Source organism: Myotis yumanensis, unplaced genomic scaffold (assembly GCF_028538775.1).
Source record: "Myotis yumanensis isolate MYYU_CA2020_CCGP unplaced genomic scaffold, mMyoYum1.0.hap1 SCAF_7, whole genome shotgun sequence".
Taxonomy (NCBI): domain Eukaryota; kingdom Metazoa; phylum Chordata; class Mammalia; order Chiroptera; family Vespertilionidae; genus Myotis; species Myotis yumanensis.
Window position 1 is genome coordinate 82,387,450 of NW_027223758.1, and position 26,854 is coordinate 82,414,303.

At 39.6% G+C, this 26,854-nt stretch overlaps 1 protein-coding gene across 1 annotated transcript in view; it reads right to left on the reverse strand.

Moving 5' to 3' along the window:
- The window catches only part of SKOR2 (SKI family transcriptional corepressor 2), a 39,436-nt gene that overhangs the window by 6,482 nt on the left and 6,100 nt on the right, over positions 1-26,854 (reverse strand). Inside the window, exons 4-6 of the mRNA XM_070421627.1 lie at positions 16,525-16,590; positions 16,045-16,143; positions 8,772-8,839 (exon numbers count right to left, since the gene is read on the reverse strand). Of these exons, the coding sequence (XP_070277728.1) occupies positions 8,772-8,839; positions 16,045-16,143; positions 16,525-16,590 (233 nt within the window). The remainder of the gene's footprint in view (positions 1-8,771; positions 8,840-16,044; positions 16,144-16,524; positions 16,591-26,854) is intronic.

Sequence of the window (26,854 nt, forward strand, 5' to 3'; positions counted from 1 at the left end):
ACTCTGTGATATTTCACTCACAGAAGTTTTCAAGATTTTGCATTTAATAATATGGTATTCTTATTTTTTATTTAGGTACAAAAACAAAGTTATGTTATCATGTATGTCCAAGGTCACAAAATAAGAACGTGTTTACAAACTAGTTCAATGTAACCTTTCATTTAAATGGAGTGATGAAATAATACTATCATTATAAATCGCAAGTAAGATTAACTAACTAAACACAAACTACTACTCTGGGTTATTTCCCAATAACTACTAAAGAAGCATCAGAAATAATTGCACTGAATGGAAAATATGACCCTTGAGAAATCTACCTGGATAAACTTGAAAGTACTTGTCACCTCTGGGGCATTGAATGAAAGCCTATCACATTTGATATGCTACTTTTCATTAGAAAATTCAAATGGTTGAAACTGGACGACATATATTATTTAGATTTGCCTCTGCACTAACCCCAGTTAAGGTATTCTATCATTATGTTACTTACCATCATCATTACAAAGCTTAATGCAGAACTCCAAGGATTCGAATCTATTTTATACATAAAGAAATAACTACTCAACCTTCTAGGATGTTACACAAAATATGGCTATTATGTAAAAGCAACAAGGGAAATAAAATTATTGTCATTCAATTAGGCAATGTTTTTTAATACTTATATATATATATTCCCATCATTCCCAGCATATTTATGTTTTGCTCTCCTTTTATACCAGTCCATAAACAAGAAACTTTATTAATAGAAGGAGCTACAAATGTACAATCATATTAGTGACTAAGATTAGCTGGACCATTTTGCTGTAATAGCTGGTTAGTTGAATCAAACAGTCTTTTCCATGGAAAACAAGATTAAAATAACCTTATCACTATTTTTATACACAACCACAACATGGATGTATCTGATAGGTGCATATCTGATAAAGGGCATGGATAGCAGCATTGAAATTAATGATTCATGTAGTACCATAAAAAGTTCAGTGTCCTAATCTCGTATTTTAGGATGTGAGCTGAGATCAGCTAGATACCTATGACAAGAACAGTTACATGGGGACCTACTCTAGTTACCTCTTCTTTTCACTTTAGGTCATGCTACACCTGCTATTAACACAGACACACTGAATCTTAGTTTTCCATTGTGGTGCATGCTGCTATATGCCAAAGCACATGGATCACCTCTCTCTAGATGCATGAAAGAACAGAGACTTAAAGGAATTCTGTTATTTAGGATAACAAGCAGAAATTATGTAAACCTTGGGTTACAAGGAATTACCTAAAAGAATATATTTGTGCCCCTCTCAATTAGCAAGAGTCCTCAACATCAAGATTAGATACTGTTAATGATTTAGTGAGCATCTGCTCTGTGCCAGGCACTTCTTGTATAGTTAAGTCAACATCACCCTGGGCTATCTCATCCTACCCCAAAGAAAACTGTCTGAAGGGCACTACTTTTAGATCTAAATCAGAATTCTTTTCTTTTCTTTTCCCTCCCTCCCTCCCTCCCTCCCTCTCCCTCCCTTCTTCCTTTCCTTTTTTTTTTCAGAAACAACAATGTAGCATTTCATTAAGATGGAAACCTGAGAAGGAACAAAGGACTCAGGACAAAGAGAGGACATTTCCAAGTGAGAACATTTGATCCCAAATCTCCAGGTTGGAATTTAAACCTGGGTCAGGATTATCTCCACTCAAACATTGACTGTTGCATTCCCCCCGCCCCCCACCCCATTAAAACAAGATGAAATAAAAGCCAAACAAAAACAAGACAAAAAGCAAAAGGTTGCAAGCTAGAAATCATGTCTTTTTTATTCTAAGTCCTAAATCATGAATGGTAAATAAACAATATGTTAGAACATGGCCCAGTTGTTAATGAGAGCTACCCTATTTCATTGATTCTATTAATACACTTTCCCCCCTCACATTTTAACATCTCTAAAATTGGGTTTTTATAATTGATGGTGTCTTAGAACAAGAGTCAAAAGCTTCTTTTCTTGTGATCCATCAAGTCATGTTGCCTCTTACAACTGACAATACTTAAGATTCCATGAAATGCAACATTGGGTTTACAGAGACCTCAGCAAATACTCCAAGCATGGGAGCCCAGGATCCTAGGGGCTCCACTTAAGTTAATTATTCCACATAAAGTTCCTGTAATAGAACTTACAAAAGCCTTCTTTTCATCTGGACCAGCTTACACGTCACCAAGACTGGCATGGACAAAAACACCCCTTAAAGTTATTATGTAACTTCTAAATTACCTAGTTGACTCTAGTCTGTCAAAAGTATGGAGAGCTTTCCAAAAAAGATAAACTTCTTAGTCTGTGCCAAGAGAGAGTTAGCCTAAGCTCAGACATTCAGGTGGGTCAACATCTTGAAAGGAGAAAGATGAGAAGAGGCCATATAACTAAGGAACAAGTAAGTTGTTGTCAAGATGCATAGCAATAGATCAATAATTGGAAAAGGTCCCGGTATAGCCCAAGTCTGTTGACTGCTGGAGAACCTTAAGGCAGACTCTGCAGAAGCCCAGACTTGCTTAAGTCCTCTGACGCGCAGGGACCTCCTTTAGTTTCATATTTAGCCACAAAACCAAAATCCTCTAGTGGCCAAGAGTTATTTTTTGAAAAATATAGTGCAAAAAAAAGTAACTGTTCAACCTACTTTAAAAAAATGTAAAATACATACAAAATTCTCTGGGTTGAGAAGATAGGAATCTGGGCAAGTTCACATTCCAGCGAACATGGGAGAATCTCCAAGGAAAGAGGTTTCACTGAAGGGCGGTGCCCTTCCTACAGAAGGAGCGTTTTTTCCAGCAACGAGGAAGACCTACTACTCCCTTCCTGCAAGGAAGCACCATTCCCACCATCAGGAAGTTGTAAACTGCTTTTTTCAAGTCTACATGAATGAAACATTAGTACGAATCTACTGATCAACACGATTTTACTTGAGACTTTAAAAATTTTTTTTATTTCTATTGAATTTATTGGGGTGACATTGGTTAATAAAAATATTTGTTCCAGGTGTACAATTCTATTAACACAGCAATTCTGAACCTTTTTCATCTCATGGCACATATAAACTAAGTACTAAAATTCTGTGGCACACCAAAACTATATATTTTTTGCCAATCTGACAAAAAATAATTTTGATTCATTCACTCTGGACAGCTATTGCCATTGCTGTTATCATTTTTTATTTGACAATCTAAGGCAGTGGTTCTCAACCTGTGGGTTGTGACCCCTATGGGGGTCAAACGACCCTTTCACAGGGGTCGCCTAAATACATCCTGCATATCAGATATTTACAGTATGATTCATAACAGTAGCAAAATTACAGTTATGAAGTAGCAACGAAAATAATTTTATGGTTGGGGGTCACCACAACATGAGGAGCTGTATTAAAGGGTCTCGGCATTAGGAAGGTTGAGAACCACTGATCTAAGGAAGAGAGGTCAGTGCCCCTGATCAAATAGTCAGGTATTGCATACTTTAAAAATTCTCTTGCGGCACATGGTTGAAAATCACTGCTATAATACATCATTGTATACTGTATTGTGTGTTCACCACCTCACGTCAAGTCTCCTTCCATCACCATTTATCCCCACTCATTTCCCTCTGGTAATCACCATACTGCCTATGAGCTTTTTTTGTTTTGTGCTTTTTTTTTTTTTTTTTTTTGCTTAATCCCTTCACCTTTTTTACCTAGCCCCCGAACCTCCCTCCCCTCTGACAGCTGTCAGTCAGTCTGTTCTCTGTATCTATGATTCTGTCTTTATTTTGTTGTTAGTTTATTTTGTACATTAGATTCCACATGTAAGTAAAATCATAAGTTATTTGTCTTTCACTTAGCATAATACTCCAGGCCACCTCACACCTGTCAGAATGGCTATCATCAACAAATCAACAAACAAGTGTTGGCGAGAATGTGGAGAAAAGGGAACCCTCGTGCACTGTTGGTGGGAATGCAGACTGGTGCAGCCACTGTGGAAAGCAGCATGGAGTTACCTCAAAAAATGAAAAATGGAACTGCCTTATCACTCAGCAATTCTACTTCTGGGAATATATCCTAAGAAATCTGAAACACTAATTCGAAAGAAGACACGCACCCCTATGTTCATTGCAGCATTATTTACAGCAGCCAAGACCTGGAAGCAGCCCAAGTGCCCATCAGTAGACGAGTGAATAAAAAAGCTGTGGTACATTTACTCCAGGCTTTTAATGGAGAACTTTGAGACCTTTCACCCCTGGCTGCGTGCAACTGTGACTGCAGCATTCTGGACAAACAGCAGAGGGCACTTTAAGCCTAGTGCATTTGCTCCATCTGTGCTCCTCTTTAGCAATCCAGCAAGTTCCAAGGATGTGAATCTGGGTCGTCATTTATCATGTGCTCTCTGCTGCAGCATGTCCTTCAAGAACTATGACTAAAACAGACCATGTCTTCAACAAATAGACAGTAGTAGCTTATATATAAAGGCACTTGCTTAAAAAAATTGTTGCCAGATTAGCAATGAAAAATAAAAAGATTATGAAGGCATCATAATAGTCTCAGCTAGTATTGTAAACTATATTATACTAGAGGCCCGATGCACGAAATTTGTGCATGGGTAGGGTCCCTAGGCCTGGCTGGCGATCAGGGCCAATCGGTCGTTCTGCTGTTTGGTCGATTTGCATATTAGGTTTTTATTATATAGGATTCCAGTTCTTAGAAAAACCTTAATCAAAAGGTTATAGAGAGTAAAATATCTTCACCTTTAAAAAATATTGAGATATACTTGACATAAAACAATGTATGTGTTTATGAAGTTTCTTCACTTTTTTCTTAACCCTAAGGGGTGACTCATTTTGTTTTTAAAGTGAAACACATTTTTCCTAAAATCACAGTTTACTTGTGAATGAGAAATCTGTGGCTCTACATTATACTAAACAGTAACATCTTCATGAACTTGCTAAATTCTGTAACTTTTGTATTTGGTTTATAGCGAGAGGACTATATTTCTTAGGTTGTCTAAATAAATCTGGTTTAGCAATGAAACATTTTAAGCACTTGAAAACCCAGGGCAGGAGTGGGGGAAGGGAAGCTTTAACACAAACGGTGTTAAGTGCTATAAAACTCTAATTTTAAGCTATTGTAAAAGTTAGCTTGTGGTCATGTATAAATGTTAAAGATACACATGCTTTAAACCTGACACTGAGAAAAATGCACAAGGAGAGTCAAGCATTTGACTCTGCAGTCATCATAACTTGCATTTAACAAACTGGAAAAGGGAGCAATGGTGCAGAAATTACAGTCAGTGGAGAATCTAAACATGCAGGAGCCAAAGAAATTCATAAGTTTTCTTTCTACAGCAATGGCACCCAAGATGCTTTCGATATCATCTTTTGAATAAGAACACTGTAACGACATAGTATAAATACATCGTGGGTCTATGGGAATCGTTACAAAATATGATGATTTTAATATATTTGAATTCTCCATTATTGCAGGATAGAGTGGGTTTTTATCTCATCCAAAGGGAAAAATGCCTATTCTGTAGGCAGAGGACTATTCTGTAATATATATTCCGTAAACTTTAAATATTAAAATAATTTTGAGTAAACTGTCGGGTTCTTGGGGAACAAAGTATGTAACCATATTTACAGATGAGTTAGGTCATTCAACTAAAATATTGGGAAAGTCAATAATTATGATACCTAGCAACTTCTTGATAAATCTTTAGATACAATTTTCTAAAGGCATTTCCCACAGGTACTTTAGCAAATAAAACAAGCTGAATAAGGGATTAGATGAATTCCTGTTCAAGTAAACTTGAGTCTGCTGCCTCAGTTCCAAAGAAGATGGCATAACGTGAACACAGGTCCTTCCTGCACAAAAATATCTCCAGCCACCAAGGCTGAAACAGTTCCACTATGAAAGTACCCCTTTGAGAAGGGATGTTACTCATATTGGCATAGCGTTTTATGACTTGTGTGGGCATTTCATGCTCATTACACACTTCCTCCTTACTACATCCCTATCTGGGCACTAGGCTAGACCTTCCAACAGGTCCCTTTGGTTGAAGAACTAACACTTAATGGACTATATGGGATGAGTCTTAAACTCAAGTTTGTAGACCTTGAAGCTTGTGTCTGTTAGTTATAAGGACAGAACAGTAATACATAAGCTTCCTATAATTCAATACTACACCTTCCTTTTGTAGTTTTGGTAGTAGTTACTTAGCACAAAAGAACATTTGAGAAAGTCATGACCAAACCAGGGAAATCTGGAAAAGAATTAAGAGGACTGCTATATGAGAATATCAGAATTGGAGCAGGGGGCGTCCATGAGTAGTGATTCATTCAAGAAATGTTTCTTGGGTGCCGGAGGCAGCAAGAAGCTCTCGGTATCTTATGGTAGGAGACACTAAAGAAGAGGAAGAAACAGGAGGGACAAATCATGTCTATTTCATAAATTTTTATGTTGTTTGCCTGGATATGCCTTTGAGGATTTCAGGACTTACAACTACAGGCCTAGGGGTAAAAATTCTAGCTTCTCCCAAAGAATTTAATTTACAACAAGAAGTAATTTACTATCTAGAAGAATGCGAATTAATAACACTTGTCTAGATAAATACATACCTATGATAAAATATCCTTCAATACAGAATAATAAAAATGTTTACTAATACCAATTTGTATCTTCTATGCACCAACTATCTCAGAAGACATGAGACTTTTTTTTTCTATAAATACTGCCTGTTTATTACATGAATGCAATATCATTTCCTCTTTTACTAAAGAAACCAAATGTCAAAGAAAATTACGATGTTTAAGTTGCATAACTAGCCTTAAACAGGGGCACTGAAGTAAATAGTTTCCTTTCTAAATGCCCATTTTGCTAGACCCATCACTCTGAAATCACAAGTTGTTGGTTTGATGTGTGACAATTTTTGTTTTAAGAATCTGAAAACAATGCCCTGAATAAAGCCAGTAATGTCTTAAAATTTTATATCACTCTCCAATTCTATTTTTTTAAATTCTTCCTTTGAACAAAGAAAACAGTAAGTATATTCATAGTAAGTAATTACTAGTTCTTATTGTGAAAAGCTATATGTATATTTTAATCCTTGTAGGAGATTAAGAAAATCCTTTTGCTCCCAGTGAATTTAAGTGCAACAAACAAACAAACAAACAAACAAAACAAAAAACCTGAACACACACAGAAGCAGAACAAGAAGAAAGATCCTGTTTAAGAGGCACTTTACGTTGAGGTGGTTTTCAGACCTAAGAGTTGTGAACCGGCACTTTGAGATCAAGGAAAACCTCAGCGGGGCGTTAAGACTGACAAGCAGCACTGTTAACAGAGCCCGGAATGGAGAGAAACATGAAGCACGGGTTGCTTTAAAAATGCCTCCCAGCACGAGCATGGCTCCTTCCATGCAGAAAGCAAAGGTTAATAACCATCCTTCTTAAATAGTCCTGACAGAGAGCTAGATACCTGTCTCTTTAGACACGACAGGTGGGTATGCAAAGACACATGCTTAATGGTATAAGGATAACATGGGCCAGCTCAGAAATGCCTAGCCACCCAAATTATAATAATCATGCTATGAATAATACTGAGAAGCAGTGTATGTCTTTACCCAGGTGATTACAAATATCTTACCAACACTGAGCAGAAATCATTTCCCCATCCCACTCATGAGAAGGAGGAAGCTGGGGAGACTGCCTTTTTAAAGGTGTATATTTTTCATTGATTTCAGAGAGGAAGAGAGAAAGAGAGACAGAAACATCAATGATGAGACTCATTGATTGGCTGCCTTTTACACGCTCCACACTGGGGATCGAGCCTGCAACCAGGGCATGTGCCCTGATCAGGAACTGAACCGTGACCTCTTAGCTCAACCTGTGGGTCACGACCCCTTTGGTGGTCGAATGACCCTTTCACAGGGGTCGCCTACGACCATCCTGCATATCAGATATTTACATTATGATTCATAACAGTAGCAACATTACAGTTATGAAGTAGCAACAAAAATAATTTTATGGTTGAGTCACAACATGAGGAACTGTATTTAAAGGGCCAGAAGGTTGAGAACTACTGTCTTAGCTCATAGGCTGGTGCTCAACCACTGAACCACACTGGCCAGGCAGGGGAGACTGCTTTAAAGGTGCTAGTGAATAATACCAGATGAATCTGCAGAGGGACAAAAGGCGAGGAATTCAGAAGGAAATAAACAAAACAAAAAGAAAACCCACTACATTTATTTATCAGACATCTTCCTGTTTCCCTAGAAATAGATCTTAGTGTCCACTTTTAGAGATGATTAGGCAAGAGTAACACACTTTGTTTGGAAAGAATTCTTTTCTTTTCATTATCTTTCAAGTGAATTTAATTGATTAATAGTGTTCACACTTCATTCTATTGACTGTGGAGAGCCTGGCCCTGATCTGGGGAGTGAAGGGGAGAGGGAGGAAGATGGGAGACAGTGGCCTCCACGGAGTGTCTGGCACATTCCAGCACTGTGTTGGGAAGTTTGTGAAGTAGAAGACGATGCAGGTACCTCTGGTTCGCCCACAGAGACAATGTACACATCTGTCTATTAACACATGGTAGGTAGTTACATCCCGAGGAAGCGTACTGACACATCTGCTTATCCTGTGTCTAAGTAAATCTCTTGGTAATTAGCATGTAAACCAGCTGAGAAGTGGGTGGACCAAAGGCTTTCACAGCAAAAACATGAACAGTTTCTAAACAAGCCCATCCAGCTGCCTTTATTTTAAAGTAGAAATGCAACTTACAATTTGTAGCTGTTGCACCATTTCTTCTCGGTAGGCTAGTTCCCTTTTCATCTGGTCCTGGAAATTATCTAGCAGGAGAGAGAAATAGAGACAGAAATGAATTAAAGTGCAAAATCTACTTTTAGCATATTTTGTGAAAATATTACTGACAGCCCCATAGAAAACCCCTCCCCTATCTAAATATATAAAAGTCTAATATAAAGTGTCCCCTTGGGCGTTCGACCAACCGGGAGTTTGATAGCTCGCTATGATGTGTGTTGACTACCAGGGGGCGGCTTGGAACCAAGGAAGGCCCTGGCCACAGCCGGCAGCTGCTAGGGACCCTACCTGTGCACAACTGTTGTGCACTGGGCCTCTAGCTTGATATATATATTTTAAAAGTAAATAACATGATTGTTTGAAGGAATGTTTTCAAGATTCTATAATTGAATCAGAATAGGCAGTAAACTCTGAGAGGGTAAGGTCTATATCTTACATTTCACAGTATCTCACAACCCACGTAGTACAATCCCTTGCACATCATCACTCTCAGGAATGTCTGGGCAATCCTGTTTTCTGGCCTTTGCACACGTGAGAAAGTCGCAAGTACCTCAAGCTTCCACTGCCTTCAGAAGTTCAGAGGGAGGGAGAGGGTGCACCTCAGATCACAGGGAATGCGGACCCCTGTACACAAAATGCCGTCTGGGTGATAAAATGTGGGTCCATTAGATCTGGCTGCCTGGCCTCACTGCAGCCTGTCCCACTCCTAAAAACAGTGCCTGACTGCCAACCTGCACACTTTCTCTCCCTGTATCAGCCTTATTTTACGGTCCTTCCTGGGCCTGGTTCAGTTCTGCAGGCCCCGCCTCTATGTGAGAAGTATCGTTATGCAAACTGACTTTGCCATTCTACATATTGATCATTTTTAAATTGCATTTATGGGGAAAAAAATGACTTCCAATGTATATATCATGTTGTTGCATTTTCTAGATGTGGTTTTTTAAAAAAAAAATGTAGACTTAGCCGACTGCCTTTTTCTGCTTTAAATGGTAACACAGTGTCATATTGCAGCTGTGGTGGATAGTCAGGTCAGCAGTTTAAAGGAACCAGAAACACAGTCATCACCTTTCCTCCTCCTCTTCAGCCAACTGGTGTGTGAGTCCTGTACATTCTACCTCCATTCTCCCCTCTCTTTGCCATTGTTACCCCCCAAAGCAATAGTTTCCCAGTGACCATCTGGCCTACAGTCGCTTCTTCTCCAAATCCCTCTCATTCTTCTGCTTAAAAACCTGTGATGGCTTTCCATGGCTTTCAAGATAATAGATCCTTTACTACTCACGAGGCACTGGGCACTAGACATTAACAGCAGTGTTTTTTTATTTTACTGATTTCTACCTTTCTAGACTATGTGAATTCCTTCACCAACCTCAAACACATATCTATCTTTCCTTCCCCAACCTCAAACATATATCAATCTAGCTATCTATCATTTATTTTTTAATATATATTTTATTGATTTTTTACAGAGAGGAAGGGAGAGGGAGAGAGAGTTAGAAACATCGATGAGAGAGAAGCATCGACCAGCTGCCTTCTGCACACCCCCTACTGGGGATGTGCCTGCAACCAAGCTACATGCCCTTGACTGGAATCGAACCTGGGACCCTTTAGTCCCCAGGCCGATGCTCTATCCAGTGAGCCAAACCGGCTAGGGCACCTATCATTTATTTTTAAAGACTTTTTAAAAAATACAGTTTTAGGTTCACAACAAAGAGCAAGGTACAGAAATTTCCCATGTACCCTTCCTCCCACATATCCACAGTCTCCCCAATTATCAACGTCACTCTCCAGAGTGGTACATTTGTGATCAAGGATGAACGTACATTGACATGTCATAATTCTCCTAAGTCCACAGTCAACATCAGGGTTTACTCTTGGTGTTGTACATTCTGTGGATGTGGACAGATGTATAATGACATGTATCCATCATTATAGTATCAGAGTAGTTTTACTGCCCTGAAATCCTCTGTGCTCTGCCTACTCATCCCTTTTCTCCACCCGACTCCTGGCAACCACTGATCTTTTTATTGCTTCCATAGTCTTGCCTGTTATAATTTATTTTTTTAAAAGACCCAATCCCTAATTTCACCCCTGAATTTAATGTGAAAGGTTCTGTTCTATAGGTAAGTATGTGGTGCCGTGCAATGGTTACGGGAGAAGCTGTCATTCTCTTGGGGAGTGAAGGGGCACAGTTTAACTGAGGATAAAAAAATCATTAGGCCAATGTCTCTAATGAGAATCACTTAAAACACAACTATTTTTGGAAACATAGTATAAAAGGAGGGAGCAGAGAAAAAGCACGGAAGCACAGCCTGCCAGCCAGCACAGGGGCAAGGGCTGTGCTCTGTTAACATGCCCACTTGAAAGGCCAAAGCGTTTTCCAAACAATAATAAAAAGTATCCAGCCTAGATTTCTGGGACCAGAAATAGAAAAACCCATACAGTACATATGGTTTACCAGGTAGATCCTACTCGTCAAGCTACGGGCTCACAACAAAATTGTGGACAAATGTATGCTGACATGTAGCTATCATTATAGTATCAGAGTAGTTTTAATACATTTTTAAAATTATTTAATTTTTAAAAATTGTTTTTAACACACTTGTTTACATTGTCTTCATTCTGTTATCATTGCTTTTAAACAACTATTGAGACTTTTGGTCTGTACTGGTAAAGGAGAAGGAAGAAAGAATAGACAAGTTTGCTAGGGAAGGTGGACACAATGTGGTGGCAAAAATGACTTTGGGATTTAGAGCTGCAAACACGATCTGACCAGTCACTGGGGGGGGGGGGGGGTGCGGGGGGAGGAGGAGGGAGAGGGAATGGTGGCATGTTGGGGACAGGGTCTCTAATCATTTACTCCCGTCCAACTAAATGCAACTGTCTTTGCAGGACGTTTGACCAACTGTCCTATTGTCATCACAAAGTGACCTTGATAAGGGTGAACTCTTCCTCATCCATTTCCTCCAAACATGGATTTCCACCCAATTCTAGATTACATTTCTCCCACCTCTCCTTACAATGCCTGCCCTCTCTCTTGCTCATGTCTTACCCAGTTTGTCAGTGAAACGCATTGTCTAGTATCAAACCAAGTTTCACTGCCTGTTCCACTCTCGGTAACTACAGCCAATAAATCTCGAGAAGTTCTGGCTTCTCATATCAGTTGGTTTACTGTCAAGTCCCTGCAGCATCTAAATATCAAACTTTAAAGTGGACTATGGTGGCAACAACTCACATCACCATGGAGCAGTCACTGTGCTCAGCACTTTGTATATTTCACTCAAGTAATCCTTCCAGCAACTCCCTGAGGTAGGTGTTAGCACCGGTGTTACAGTTGAAAGGGCTTAGGTGATGGCCTAAGGTTTCTCAGTCGCTAAGGTTACTCACTGCGCTCCTCTGCTCTGAAATGCATGCCTGGCCCTGCTGCTTGAGCCCGGGCTTCCTCCCTGTATTTCCCCATCAGGGTTTTGCAGAGTATTTATGGAGAGCAGCTCTGGAAGCTCCCTCCCACCAAGTGAGAGACTTGCTTGTTCCTCCTCCTCTCAATTTCTGACCCCCCTCCCAATATAGAGATGCTGTCTCCTCCTCTTCCCCTTTCTCTTCTTCCTCTACCTGGTCTTCCACCACCTCCTCCTCTTTCTCCTTCCTCTAATCTTTATCCTCACCTTTATTTATTCCCCTCGTCCTCATTAACCCCCAGAACCACAACAAGAATCCCAAGAGAAACTCAGAAACTTATTCTAGAACTAGGGGCCCAGTGCACGAATTCGTGCACCTTGAAAGGAACTGTGGGCCGCGAGGCTGCGGTGGGCACAGGGGTGGGTCTCGACCCATCCTCCGTTCCCCCAGCCGGCCCCTCCTGCCACGGCCTCGGTCCCCTCTCTGCCGGCAGCCCTGCTCTCATGGCCACCACTCCCATGTGCTGACGGTGCCAGCCCCGCTCGCACCTGCAGCGGTGCTGGAGTCGCCGCTCACACCCACTGCTGGCACCCGGCACCAGGTGCCTGCAGTGGGTGCGAGCAGCAGGTGTGAGCGGGGCTGGCGCCGGCAGCAGGTGTGAGCACCGGGAGGGACCGTGGCGCACAGGAGCAAAGAATTTTCAGTAACCACCAGAGGCTTGCCCCGATGACAGCGACTGGCACCCTGCCTTGGTCTGGTGTCCCCGCTCACCTGCTCCACCATCCCACTGTGGCTGACACCTGCCATGTTCTGTGCACGCCCCCTGGTGGTTAGCACACTTCATAGCTACCGGTTGTTCGGTTGTTCTGGTTGTTCTGCCATTTGATCTATTTGCATATTAGCCTTTTATTATATAGGATTGCTTTTCTAGAGCTCAGTGCTAATAATCTCTTCCTCCTCCTGCTTAGTCATCGCAGCTGACATTACTGAGCACCAGGGACGTGCACAGCCCTTCACGGACCCCCTCATTTACCCTCTCATCTTCCTACGAGACAGGAATTATCGGCCCTATTTTACAGGGTCCAGGGTCCTATAACCAGGAAGTGGCAGGGCCCCTTTCTGAAGCCAGCATAGCTGAACTCGGGTCGGGTCGATTTTTGAGCCTGGGTTCCTACTTGTCACGTGTGGTAGCTTAGCTGAGTCCCGTGTTCTAAGTGAACTGGTTTTAGGGGTTGTGACTATGAGTGTCTGTCCACCTCCTAGTAAAAAGCTCTGCAAAACTCCAGGTTCCCTCTGATACAGACGGCTTTACGAAGTTCCGTCTTCCCCTTTCCACCTGAGTGAATCTAAATCCGCCCACCAGCCTCAAGGCCTCTCCCGTGTAGCTCACCAGCACACAACGTGCATTTGCTATTTCACTGGTGTGAAATTAACTGCCTCTTTGCGGTGTGTCTAGACCACGCATTATTCAAACGTGGGCACACGCACACCACTTCCTTGGTCAGTGGAATACACTGCAGATAAAAAAGTGGAAAAATTTTTTGTTGTTGTTTAATTGAAGTGTTTTATATGTGTGGTGATCACAGAGGATTCATTTTAATTCAGATCAAAAGGCTGAATGACAGGCCTGAGTCAAAACTGGCCAGTTGTACTATAACATTCTAACTTAAAAAAAAGAAAAAACAGAAACATGTACACATTGTATATAGTAGAGCAGTTAATAAAGAAAACTTATAAATGATTATAAATTAATTTGTGCCAATGATTCATTAGCTTTTATTAACGGAATCAATCATGGCTACACTGGCTTCAAGGAAGGCAGGGGGACACTTTAGGGATTCCAATTGGCTCTGCTGGATCTAAAAGCTGGGATTTGCAAACTTGACAATTAGATAAACATCAGCTTATAGGGGAAACTAATCATTCAATGTTTGCTCAATTCTATAAGGAACCTTGCAGTCTTTCTTAAGATATAGTTTTAGAAATGAGAGAACTCTAGATCCTTTGAAAGCATCTGCTTTTTAAGGTTTCAAAGATTTTTTAATACATTTCTCTTTTTCTCGAAGCTCCAAATGTCATGATGTTCCTAATACACTATCAAAGGCTGTTGACCATCCTTCTCCAGTCGATCTTATTTTAAGCCTCAGCAAGTTCAAAATACGGGAGTACTGTGAGCTCCACGCCTCCCTCCAGGGCACTAAGAGATCACTCACTTGGCACACCCTGTAACTCCTGTGGTTAGAGCTCTCTTCCTTCATGTGTCCTCTTGCTCTGACTGCGCTAAGTGTTCTGGTGGAACTCAGTTTGACATGTTACCAGGAACCTAGCCCCATTCAAAACTGCTACCTGAGAAGACACGACTTTCAATTGTGCTGACGCGTACATTGGAGAGGCCCTGGTGAATGCAGACCTTCCTGCTGATATGATTAAAATAGTCACAATTCCTGGAAAATCTTCTTCCACATGCTGGTCTTGGTCTCTAGCACAGGAATTACCAATATATGTTTTGTGATGCCCAGATTAATAAACAAGGGACATGCTAACATTCTAAAAAAGTACCTCAGAGAAATTAATATAAATTTATAGAATTTAAAATATATGTTCATATACTATTTTATTTCCCACTTTCTCCGGAGAGAGGACTATGAGTAAGTAAAACTCAAAAAGCTTTAATAAAAAAAAAATATGACTGTTAATGTATTTGTCAAAATGTGACCCAGACTGGGGCTGGTGGATGTTACAAATCTGGACACCTACATAAAGTCTGAAATTCCAGGATTCTGGCAGCACAACCAATAGCGTTTATACTAAAATATCTCCTGCCATCAAAGTTGAAATGAAATTTTTACATTAAATATGGAGAATCCAAAACTACTAAAATTATACTAATTTCAATCAACAAAACAAACATGTGTACATTGAATTGATAAATTTTAAAACTTCATATATATGCGTATTTCAAGCACCAAGCAGCTCTCCAACCAGCACAATCTGAGAATATGAATTAATTGTTCTTTTGTTTTTTTCTATCTTAGGGAATAAAAATACTTGAGTAATTCTTTTTTTTTAATATATTTTTTAATTGATTTTTACAGAGAGGAAGGGAGAGAGATAGAGAGTCAGAAACATTGATGAGAGAGAAACATCGATCAGCCGCCTCCTGCACATCTCCTACTGGGGATGTGCCCGCAACCCAGGTACATGCCCTTGACCAGAATCGAACCCGGGACCTTTCAGTCCGCAGGCCGACGCTCTATCCACTGAGCCAAACCGGTTTCGGCCTGAGTAATTCTTTTAAAAAAATATACAGCCTAGCCCAGCTGGTGTGGCTCATTGGCTGAGTGTTGACCTATGAACCAGGAGGTCACAGTTCGAATCCCAGTCAGGGCACATGCCCAGTGTGGGGCATGCAGAAGGCAGCCGATCAATGATTCTCTCTCATCATTGATGTTTCTATCTCTCTCTCCCTTACCCTTCCTCTCTGAAATCAATAAAATATATTTTAAAAATAAATACATCCTAAATATTTCTGAATATTTAAATATATCTACACATTTAATGGTATGTTTGCATACATATTTTAAATATACACAATACATACATACAGATACACATACACTGCTGCAATAAATACCAAACGTTCTTCTCTGAAATTTCATCTGTGAGCTGATTCAAAGCATAAATAAGAGACTAAAATTTCCTAATATTTACATGGAGATCACAGGAAGACTGAGCAGCACTTTACACAGTCACCTAATCCTCAGAAGCATATTCTTTAGCCTAATAATAGGAATGTCATCAAATTTCATAATGCAATGAAATAAAAGTGATTTCTTACTGAATACTGGGAAAGATGTATTTCCTTTTAACACTTGGAATTCTTGTTCCAGTCGTCTCCGTAAATCTATTTGTTCAAATAAAACCTTCTGAAGTTCTTCTAATAAAGAAAAAAGGAAGAGTCATTTTACTAATCTTTATAAATAACTCTCCAGAGAACTGTTATATATGGCAATTTATTATTAGAAGACGAAATATTTTATCAGTTTAAAAAGTGTTGCATAGACATAGGATAGATTTTGTGCAGAAATCCATGAATATAAATCAATGTAATATATTATTTTAAAGTATTATATTACAGTGTCATGTATTGATTGATATGTATGCATTAATCTCAATTATATCCACCCAATGGTCCATATATTATTCATATGTTGCTTGTCAAGCTTAAAATACGGCGTAGAACAAAAATATCCTCCTATTATCTCTATAAGTCTTTTAAAGCAAAGAGAAGTTCCACAGAATTAAAACTTTTCTTTACCTTTCCCCATATTTTCTACATCCTTTTTGAGAGAATGAGGTGAATTTGTTTCTTGAGTGTGTTCCCCTTTAAAAAAAAAAAGGAGAAAAATATTAGTTTTGTGTGGGCTATTTTCTGAACGTTCTTCTCTTCATTTTGTTTCAGTATCTACAAAAGGGCTTATTATTTACCATAACTTGAAACTGGAAGTCCTCAGAACCAAATGTCCTCATTTGCTCATGTTCAATTCCCCAGGAGCATGGGGGGAGCTAGAGAGAATGAGGGCACAGCCTTTGTGGCCTGTGCTGGCAGCTCTGTGAAAGTAGATTCCTGAGTTAGCCCCTCTCCCCGCCCCAGCACTACCCCTCCTTTACAAGGAAGGTAATTGTTAGAACGGGCAAGAGAGGCGGTTGAGCAGTCAACATTTCTGGAAGAAGTCTGATCAGAGTCCCTCTCCCTGCAGAAGCGTGAAGAAGTCTGCTGACTAGTGAAAGGCCTCCAAACCGTGGAAGCAGAAGCCTCCTGCCATCTGGAGCCACCAACGTTTGGGACAGTGAAAAAGCAGTGGGAGGAGGTTTCAGTTGTCCTTGAGAGAGAATTTACAAGCCTGGAACAATTTCCTAATAAGTGATAGGGTTTTTTTTTTGTTTTTTTTTTTAAATCAACCTAAAACAGAGACTAGTTATCTAATATTACTTTGTATTAGTCACATGCTTGCTGATAATTTCTTAACTACTTGCCTTTAACCAATAAAGACTATATTGTGGGTAAAGGTTAGATTGTTTTTCTTACCTATTTTGCTTAAGTGCCAACCAGAATGAAGGCAAGATAAAGAAAATCTATTTATCTACATTCATAAATTCAGTCTATACAATCCAGAAATTATAAACTAAAGAAATCCAATCATTCAGCTAACCAGAATTTTTTTGTTTGTTTTCAAATTTCAATCAGCTACCTACAACTATATATAAAATGTGATATGCTTTCCAAAGAGGTGAGTACAGACAAAAGTACTCTGAAGTTTCATGGATTTTTGTCCCCCTCGTTAGCCTCCTCTGTGTCCCTGGAAGCTGTTCACTTACTTGCCTAATTCACCCACTAGATGGCGTGCTGCTTGGAGGTAGGGCTCTGTCTTTCCTGCATGGCCAGTGCCTAGCACAGTGCTGCACATATAACAGGTATTCAATAAAGTGTTTTCAGTTGTCACTGAAAGGAACCTCGGGAGGTTGTAGATTTTAAATTATAACCCAGGCTAGAATGCATCATTTCAATTCTCTCCTCACTATTTACTCATTTCCCTTCCTCAGCAAGAAATGGAATGTAATGGCCCTGGGCACTTGTAGGAATACTGGGAGATTTCGCTGTCAAGGTAAAAATTCCTACAAGGAGGGACACAGAATTTCTCCCCAAAGTGGCAGGGAGACAGGTGAGTACCAGGACAGACAGGAAAATCCTTAGCAGGATCTTATAAATGGCGATTCTGCAGTCCACCTGAAGATAGTTGGGAGTATGTGTGTGCAGGAATGTGTGTATGCGTATAGGTGTGTGTATGTAAATACATATATGTAAATATAATTTATGCAAATATTCCTACACACGTACATAGTTATGAGAAGGTGCTTCCTGCTCCCCGTCAGTAGGACAAGAATATCGTTGGCAACCTTGAGTTCCGTAACGCAGGCATTTTCTCTAGTAGCTAGAGCATACTTGCACAATCTCATTCCTACTCTCATCTTCGACATGGCCTCTCTCTATAGGCTTCTGAATGTTCAAACTTTGGCTTTCTTCTCCATATAATAAAATATGAGTAGCCGAAACTGGTTTGGCTCAGTGGATAGAGCATCGGCCTGCGGACTGAAAGGTCCCAGGTTCGATTCCGGTCAAGGGCATGTACCTGGGTTGCGGGCATATCCCCAGTAGGAGATGTGCAGGAGGCAGCTGATCGATGTTTCTCTCTCATCGATGTTTCTAACTCTCTATCTCTCTCCCTTCCTCTCTGTAAAAAATCAATAAAATATATTTAAAAAAATAAAATAAAATATGAGGAAATTTCTGTGAAGCATTCTAAAAATAGACCTCAATGCAATTATTATAAAATACTAGTATCTAAAACAAGAGTAACATGAGGTGGATAGCAAATCATAAATACGTAAACCAGGTATAACGGTATTTTGAAAGGAAGATAAGTGCATAATATGTGCAGTTTTGACGATGTTTGCTCTAGTCAAACAGATGGTTCATACTCAATCTTGAGTCTGAACAAGAGGAGAAACAAGAATGCACAGACCTCTGCATCCATTTACAGGGCATAATAAAACCCTGCAACACTCAACACTCGGTTTAAATGAGATAGTTTGTTTCTGAATAGGCAACTCTAGAAGCCAAGTCCTTCTCACATTTTACACCAGATTCTTTTTGCTCCAATAGTGTATTTTGTGAGCTGTTTATTTTGTATTACATTTCAATTAGGTAATTAAATTTAAAAGTTAAAATATGACGCGTTAAAATGCACTTCTTTTCTACTTTACAATTAGGAAGCTTACATAGGTATGAAACCATTAAACAAATGGCTAGTAAATGGAAACTATATGAACCACAGGCAAATCTACTGATGACATTACTAATAAGCTTTTCTTTTCATCAGCTTTGTGGAGGGTTTATTAATATTTTACATCAGTGTCTATTTCAAAGGGATATTCTATTCCAACTTCTGGGTAAAATCTGCCAATTTTGAGCTTAGATCGAATGTTTCACATACAAAGGGTTTTTAAAAATAGTTCAATGCTAGTAAGTAAGGTGCACAGACGCTTCAGCTGCCTTTTGTGTATCTGGACCACTGCCTTTTGCATATTACTAATCTGTAAAAACCAGATTGTTAATGGTGGTTAAAAATGACCGCTGGGAGCCGGGATATGTTTGTTCACTATTACTGCTAATGTTTTCCATCTGGTTAACAAAAAAAGGCAGTCTAATACTAGATTAAATAAATGAGATTTAGTTGACAGTGAGCTTCCAATTTTTATAAATATTCCATCAGGTTAAGTGCATTTTACTTTTCCAAAATTAATGAATGGCTTTGGAGACATCCCCAAATAAAATGCTTTCTTTTCTTCCCACTATATTCCCCCTTTTAAAAGCTACAAAAGGCAGGGTTGGAGGGCCATAGTGATCTTAATTGTGTAGAGTTATGGGAGAGAAAATTATAGCGTGAAGGAACATCTTTCTTAGAAGCAGGTCTTAAGATATATTTCAAGTCAGACTGTGAAAGAACACAGTTGGGTGGCGTACAGTTGGAGAGCAATGGGTAATTATGGCATAAAATGCATCCTGCGCATGGAGGTGACCAGTGCTGCTCCTCAAGGCTGTGTCTGCACCAGCGCTCCACAAGCGCACGTTCTTCAATGGGACCAGCATCAATGCCTGTCAATCCTGCTCGCCCCGAGGGGAGAGGCAGTGACATGTCACATCAGAGAAATTGCATCTCTGCCAAGTGCAGTAGAGGCCAGAGGACCAGGAGTCACGTGGTTCCTGCTTCCCTGGCCTCCCCAGCACCAGGTGGTCCCACATTCCAGGTGAATGTTCCAACCCACCCTTCATTCTGCCCTCACACGGCCATCAGAAAATGGAAGTACAAGAGGGATGGATGTGAGAAAATGCCACACGGAAGTAGACATGAGCAGTAAATATCAGATGAAGAGACTGAGTATCTAAAGGGAGAAAAAGCCCTGACTGGTTTGGCTCAGTGGATAGAGCATCGGCCTGAGGACTGAAGGGTCCCAGGTTCGATTCCGGTCAAGGGCATGTACCTTGGTTGCAGGCACATCCCCAGTAGGGTGTGTGCAGGAGGCAGCTGATTGATGTTTCTCTCTCTCCAATGTTTCTAACTCTTTATCCCTCTCCCTTCCTCTCTGTAAAAAAAATCAATAAACTATATAAAAAAAATAAAGGGAGAAAAAAGGCCTGGACAGTGTGGCTCAGTGGTTGAGCATCTACCCAGGCACCAAGAGGTCACCGGTTCAATTCCTGGTCATGGCACATGCTCAGGTTGTGAGTTCAATTACCAGAAGGGGGCATGCAGGAGGCAGCTGGTCAATGATATTCCTCTCTCATCGATGTTTTTTATCTCTCTATCCCTCTCCCTTCCTCTCTCTCTAAAAATCAATAAAAACACATTTTTAAAAAATAAAGGGAGACACAAAAACAATAAACAAGACAGCCGATAGATTCATCAGCACCACCTTTCAAAGCAGAAGAGTAATTACTTTCTCTTAAAAATCGTGGCACAGCTCTGCTCAAGAACCTGCAATGGTTCCCTTGGTCGACACCACAGAATCCACTCTAAATTCCTCCTTCTGAGCCTTCAGGTTTTCTCTTAACCTTATCCCATGGGCTGAGCTGAGCTTTTTCTATCACCAAACACAAACCCTTTACTCTAGCTGGGCCTTTGTTTCTCGTACTTGCTGGGTCTACCCTACATTGTTTCTCTTGCCTAAGGTTCCCAGACCCCTCTCCTCCGAATCCATCCAAAATCAGAATGCCAGACCAGTCTCTGCTTCCGTAAAGCCTTTTCCAGCTTCTGCAAATGCTGCTGATCCATTCCTTCCCTGGTTGAAGTTCTAGGTGCTGACTGTCTTTACTGGGCCACTTTGTACCCAAGAGCCTGGTATGTTACAACAGATGCAAGTCTAGTCTTCCCCGGCTAGAAAACCTGCTTTCTCAGGCCAGGAAGATCCTGCCCTACAGGTAACCTCCATCACCTCTACCCCAGGCAGGAGTACAGATACTTTCAACAAATACCGTTTGCACTTAATTCAATCGGGTTTGTGAAAGAAATGCACATGAATGCTATATCAAATCCTCAATAGTGATAAGGGGTCTTTAAGGACTAACTCATTCCTAGAAATGAAAAAGCACACTAGATCCATTTGTATATCCTAAGGCTTATCGTCTGTTTTCAGTTTACTGGGGAAGTGTGTGATGTTTCACGTTTTATACCCATTTGACATTTTGAAATTTCTTTCAGAGATAAACAAAACCACAGCACTGCATTTTAACCAAGACATGGAAATATTAATGTATGTGTCTGTTGTTGCTTCCACCAGAAGAAAATACCTGGCATTTTATTTATGTATGTATGTATGTATGTATGTATTTATTTCCCTTTTTAAAAAATATATATATTTCATTGATTTTTTACAGAGAGGAAGGAAGAGGGATAGAGAGACAGAAACATCAATCAGCTGCCTCCCGCACACTCCCCACCAGGGATGTGCCCGCAACCAAGGTACATGGCCCTGACCAGAATCGAACCCGGGACCCTTGAGTCTGCAGGCTGAAGCTCTATCCACCAAGCCAAACTGGCCAGGCAAATACCTGGCATTTTTAGAGCTCATTTAATTTTAAGAGCCAAACGAATAGGTCAGATGTTCTCTTGGTGGTCATGGGACAGGAGGAAGAGCTGATTAAATGGACAGTCCTGTTCTCAAGCTAAACTCGAATTCAATATATAAGATCATTTAAATATTGTTCTCTGGATGTGTACACGATGAAAAGTATAAACTTTGGCATTCATCCATCCTTTCTGTGAAAATACATTCTCTCTCCTTCCTTCTCCTTTCACCCCCACTTGGTCTCCTACTCCTTGTCTTGGCTGTTTCCCTGTTAACTTCTCTCTTGACTTACAATCAGCATTCAGAGGCGCTGCCCCGGAGGATAGCAAATTGCTTATCACTGGAAGGTCCTCTATGTTCTCCCAGGACAAGTGTCGTCCACACTTGATGAAACATTTGGAGAAAACATTTCCTTTTCTAGAAAGAGAGTGTGTTATTTAATTGCACACTCAAGGGTAAATTTAGTCAATGAAGCTATTTTGGTTTGGGATTGTGTCTATAGATGAGATACACATGTACTCTAACACTGGGATGCAGAATAAAAACTTTCAGTCGAACATCCAGATGTTTCCATAGACGGTGGGGACTCGTGTGTTCTGGTGAGGCGAGCAGGCCCTACATGATCTACTAGTCAGGCCCCCATCTCTGCCCACAGTCCCCAATGCATTGGCATGCCCTCAGGGCTGGGCTGAGGTTCTGCGATCTCCCCTTCCAACAGCCTGGGCACAGGGCCTGGCCTCTATTTAGAATGTTTAATTCCTAAATAAACTATGAATTTTAGTTTTATAACCTGGCCTTAATTTGTTAGACTTTCTGGAATTTTTATTTTCTCTTCCCCTAAAGCTCTATCTTATAATTTGGGTGGGGTCAAAGTTAATCTACAGTTAGTCTAGCTAGGACATTTCACAGTAACCAAAATTCAGCACATACGCTTTAGAGAGGTTTTTAAGAACACTTTGGATTAAAGCATTTTTAAAAAGTCAATCACCCAGAAAGCAAGGTTAAATAATTTCCTTCTCTATCAGTGGGACATGGACTTCTGCTAACTTCTTGGTGTTAAATTGTACATTCAACTCTTCCCGTTGACATCTGGCACCTTGGTGAGGTCAGAAAACAGAAGAGGGGGAAAACACACACACAATATCACCGGGGAAGGTACGTTAGAGAATGAACTAACTAAATATTAACTCCATTAGTGAAAAAGGAGAGCAGGAGAAGGTTTGTACTGGTGGGGCTATAGTAAATTAAGAAGTAAGTTTTACAGTTCATGACCAAATTTTATTGTGAGTTGCAAATGCATTGCTTCTTGAATCAGTATATCAAATATCTTTGATTAGTGAATCGTGAGTTCATTTAGAATTCTCTTGAGTTTTAGAACTTGTGTTGTCAATTCACACCATTTAATTTTTTTTCTCCTGCAGAGTTCTTCATCGTCCTTCATCTCCTTGAGTTTCATATAAAATTTTTTAAATCATAAGGGACATTTTTTATAAATAAAAAGAAACTGATATTAGAAATGTGGAGATTATTTAATTTTGAATACATATATTAAAAGGACTCAAAATTCATTACTTATAAAAATGTCAGTAGTAATTTAGAGGTGGAGGTTTTATAAAATTTTACAGGTGGATAAACTGAGGCACAAAGTAGTTAAAGGGTGTACCCAAAGTCACCTAGTGAGTTAAAACACAGATATACTAGTCTGTGCTTTTTAGAGATTTTCTCGTTCTTTTTTTAAAAAAAAAATCATAAGCAGGTTCTAAAATAGAATGGAATAATAAATCAGTGTGCCTCATCTGCTATATATTCATGAGAAGTGTAACTGCTTCTTACTATTCTCAGAAACCCATCCATAGCATATTAAGTACACTAGAGAATCATACCAGTGAAAATCAAATTGATTTTAAAACTTCTATATCTATAACAAGATGCAGCCATGCTCAGAGTCCAATGGTGCTGGTGTTTCTACAATGAGGGGGATTGAAATGAGGATGACTCCGCTTTACGTGATTTCCTTGACCTGCCATAGCTTGGAGCTGCCTCACCAGCTTACCTGACGGCATCCAATTTCAAATCACTTAATTTCACCAAAGTTATTCAAAACAGATATGCAAAACTTAGTCTGGGTTTGCAAGAAAGTGCTGCCACTTACATTTTTGAATAGGTAACATTTTGCCCAAATCACCATTTCCCTAATCTATATTGCTTAGGTTTAAGCCATGGGTCTAATTTTAAAAAAAACCTAGAGATAAAAGTTAGCTTCTGGGGACTATGGGCTGCTGAAAAAAAACTTCATGTTTGGTCCCTTTAATTATACACAAGTACAATATCTGCTGTGTGTAAGGTTAATGACCATTACCAGGGAGGTTTTTAAAAAATCATTTAAAAATGTAATCTCTTTGAAATTGCTGAAAAGTAACAGTTACCAATAAGGCTGAAAGGTTGAAGGGAGGCTAAACTTAATTAAGATGATGAACTAAAAAAATCAACTGGAACTAAGTATCGTTGCTAAACTGATTTTATAGCAGGGATCAATTAAAGCAAGTATCTATCATTTCAAGATAAGTCTATAACCTTACTTGTTTAGAGAAAGGTGCTAGGAATTTCTTCATAAATGACATCTATGATTGCCATCGGAGGAAAAATTTCATATAAAAAAAAAATTGCAAGCTGACTTCTTAGGTAGTTTGAAAAGACATTTCATTCTTTTATGTTATACTGCATATATACCAAAATAAAATACTGTTATTTTCCAATAACACTGATTGAATTAACATTGGCTAAAGCGCACTTGGTTATATAAACCTCATTGGATGGTGTTTTGTGTAGACCAGGAGTACAGTATTCATGCTGCATTACAGCAGATCTGACCCCTCCTTTGGTTTGGAAGAAACCTGAGAGCAGGGACTGGTGTTGATGCTATCTCTGAATCCCCAAGCCCAGCAAAGTACATAGCACACAGTAGGCATTCTGTAATATTTGGGAGTAATTGAGTAAATAAACAAATGAATGCTGTCATGTATATATGGAAGTTAACAATTCTTACATGGGGAGAAATAACTCCATTCATAAGAAGGTTATTCTGCATAAAGGATCCTGTTTGCTACCATCCCAAATCAGTTAACTACAGTCTTCATAAGATCTTTGGCTCATCTAGATTTTTGACACTTTGCTAAATGAATGGATGTTTGGAGTCTGATCACAAATAAATATGTTAATACAAAAGCATAGGCCAATTGGGTGCCCACTCTGGGATTTTCTAGAGCATGCATTCCAATGTGAAGACCATCAGCTAATCTCTGCTACAGCAAGGACAGCTGAAGGCACACAAGTCACACCGCAACACCAACTCCTTAACACTCTGTGCTGTTTACAACATCATCTGCACATGCTCAGCAAAGAAACCACAGGATGAAGTTTTTGTGACCCAAGATTCCAAATCAAATTTAACAAAACATATTCTTCACCTCAACATTTGCGCAAGAATGTTTTCAACTCTTCCACATCCCACCCGTTTCCCTTCTAATACAGGATAATAATGCGATACAACCTACTATCTACATACTTTCCTGAATAATGTGAGAATGAAATTGCAACGTGGAAAATCAATATGGAACAACGTTCTCTGGGAATTTGTATCAAATTAATTATTGTGAGGGAGGGACTAGTAATATATCAATAGTATGACTAGGTGTTATTACCAACATAACTATTGACTATAGCCCTGAGCTCCAGGCACTGTGGAAATGTAATGTGAACACCGATCCTGACTATACTTTTACTTCCTTCCTTTTGGCCTTTGTATTTCTGCCTGAATATCAACCAACAGTGGATTCTGTGTTTTTTATCCACTCTGGCTATCATCTTTGGGGTCCTGATGGTTTTTCAGGGTTTACTGAACTTATTAAGTGTGGGGCAGCCAAACCTCTTCCAAGGCCAGGAGGAGCTTGTTTTCAAATGAAACCAGCCTAGCCATCCAAATCAGAGGCTGATGAAGAACAGAAATTCAGTTTCCAACAAATCTGCAGAGACTATTAACATACACGAAATGAAGAGGCTGTAACTCTGTGAAAGAGTCAGTATGTTCAAATACATCTAGATTTCTAATGGAGAGGCCTATTTGTTGAAATGTTGACTTAAACATTTTGTAAGAATTATGAATGCTGCCCAAGCCGGTTTGGCTCAGTGGATAGAGTGTCGGCCTGTGGACTGAAGGGTCCCGGTTTTGATTTTGGTCAAGGGCATATGCCCAGGTTGCAGGCTCCATCCCCAGTGGGGGGCATGCAGGAGGCAGCTGGTCAATGATTCTCTCTCCCCATTGAGGTTTCTCTCTCTCCCTCTCCCTTCATCTCTGAAATCAATAAAAATATATTTTAAAAAAGAACTACTGCTATGAATGCTCGCTGTTACTGAAATGTAGGAAATTAAAGTTCCTAAAAAGAGATGATTTCAGACTGTGGAATTTGGATTTTCTCATTAAATCTATGGAAACATTTAAGTTTAACAATTTAAACATCGAATTATCCTATAGTTTTGTACAAATCATTGCTAATTCTTGAAAAGCTATGTACATTTTACATCTTCTATAGAGTATCTTACCAATTTTTATTTCCTTTAACATTTGCACCCAAATAGAATAAGAGTTATAATGATTTCTGGCTCAGCTAAATGAAATGTAAGGTCTGCTGCAAATTATTCTCTAGATGTGTATTTTATGTTAAATACATGCATACTATAATTTGAACTTTATTAACATCAATAGCCAACTTCCAAATAAAACCCTCTAAACTGAGGCAGTCAAAAATAACCTTAAAATTAATGCATATAAATTACAAAGTACTCATTTTAACAAGCAACACTAAATGAAAACCTGTCTTAAGATTAGTGAATGAAAAGTGGGGTCCATATCCTACCTCTAAAGTGGGTTACATTATTTTAAAAAATACACAGTCACTGCTAAC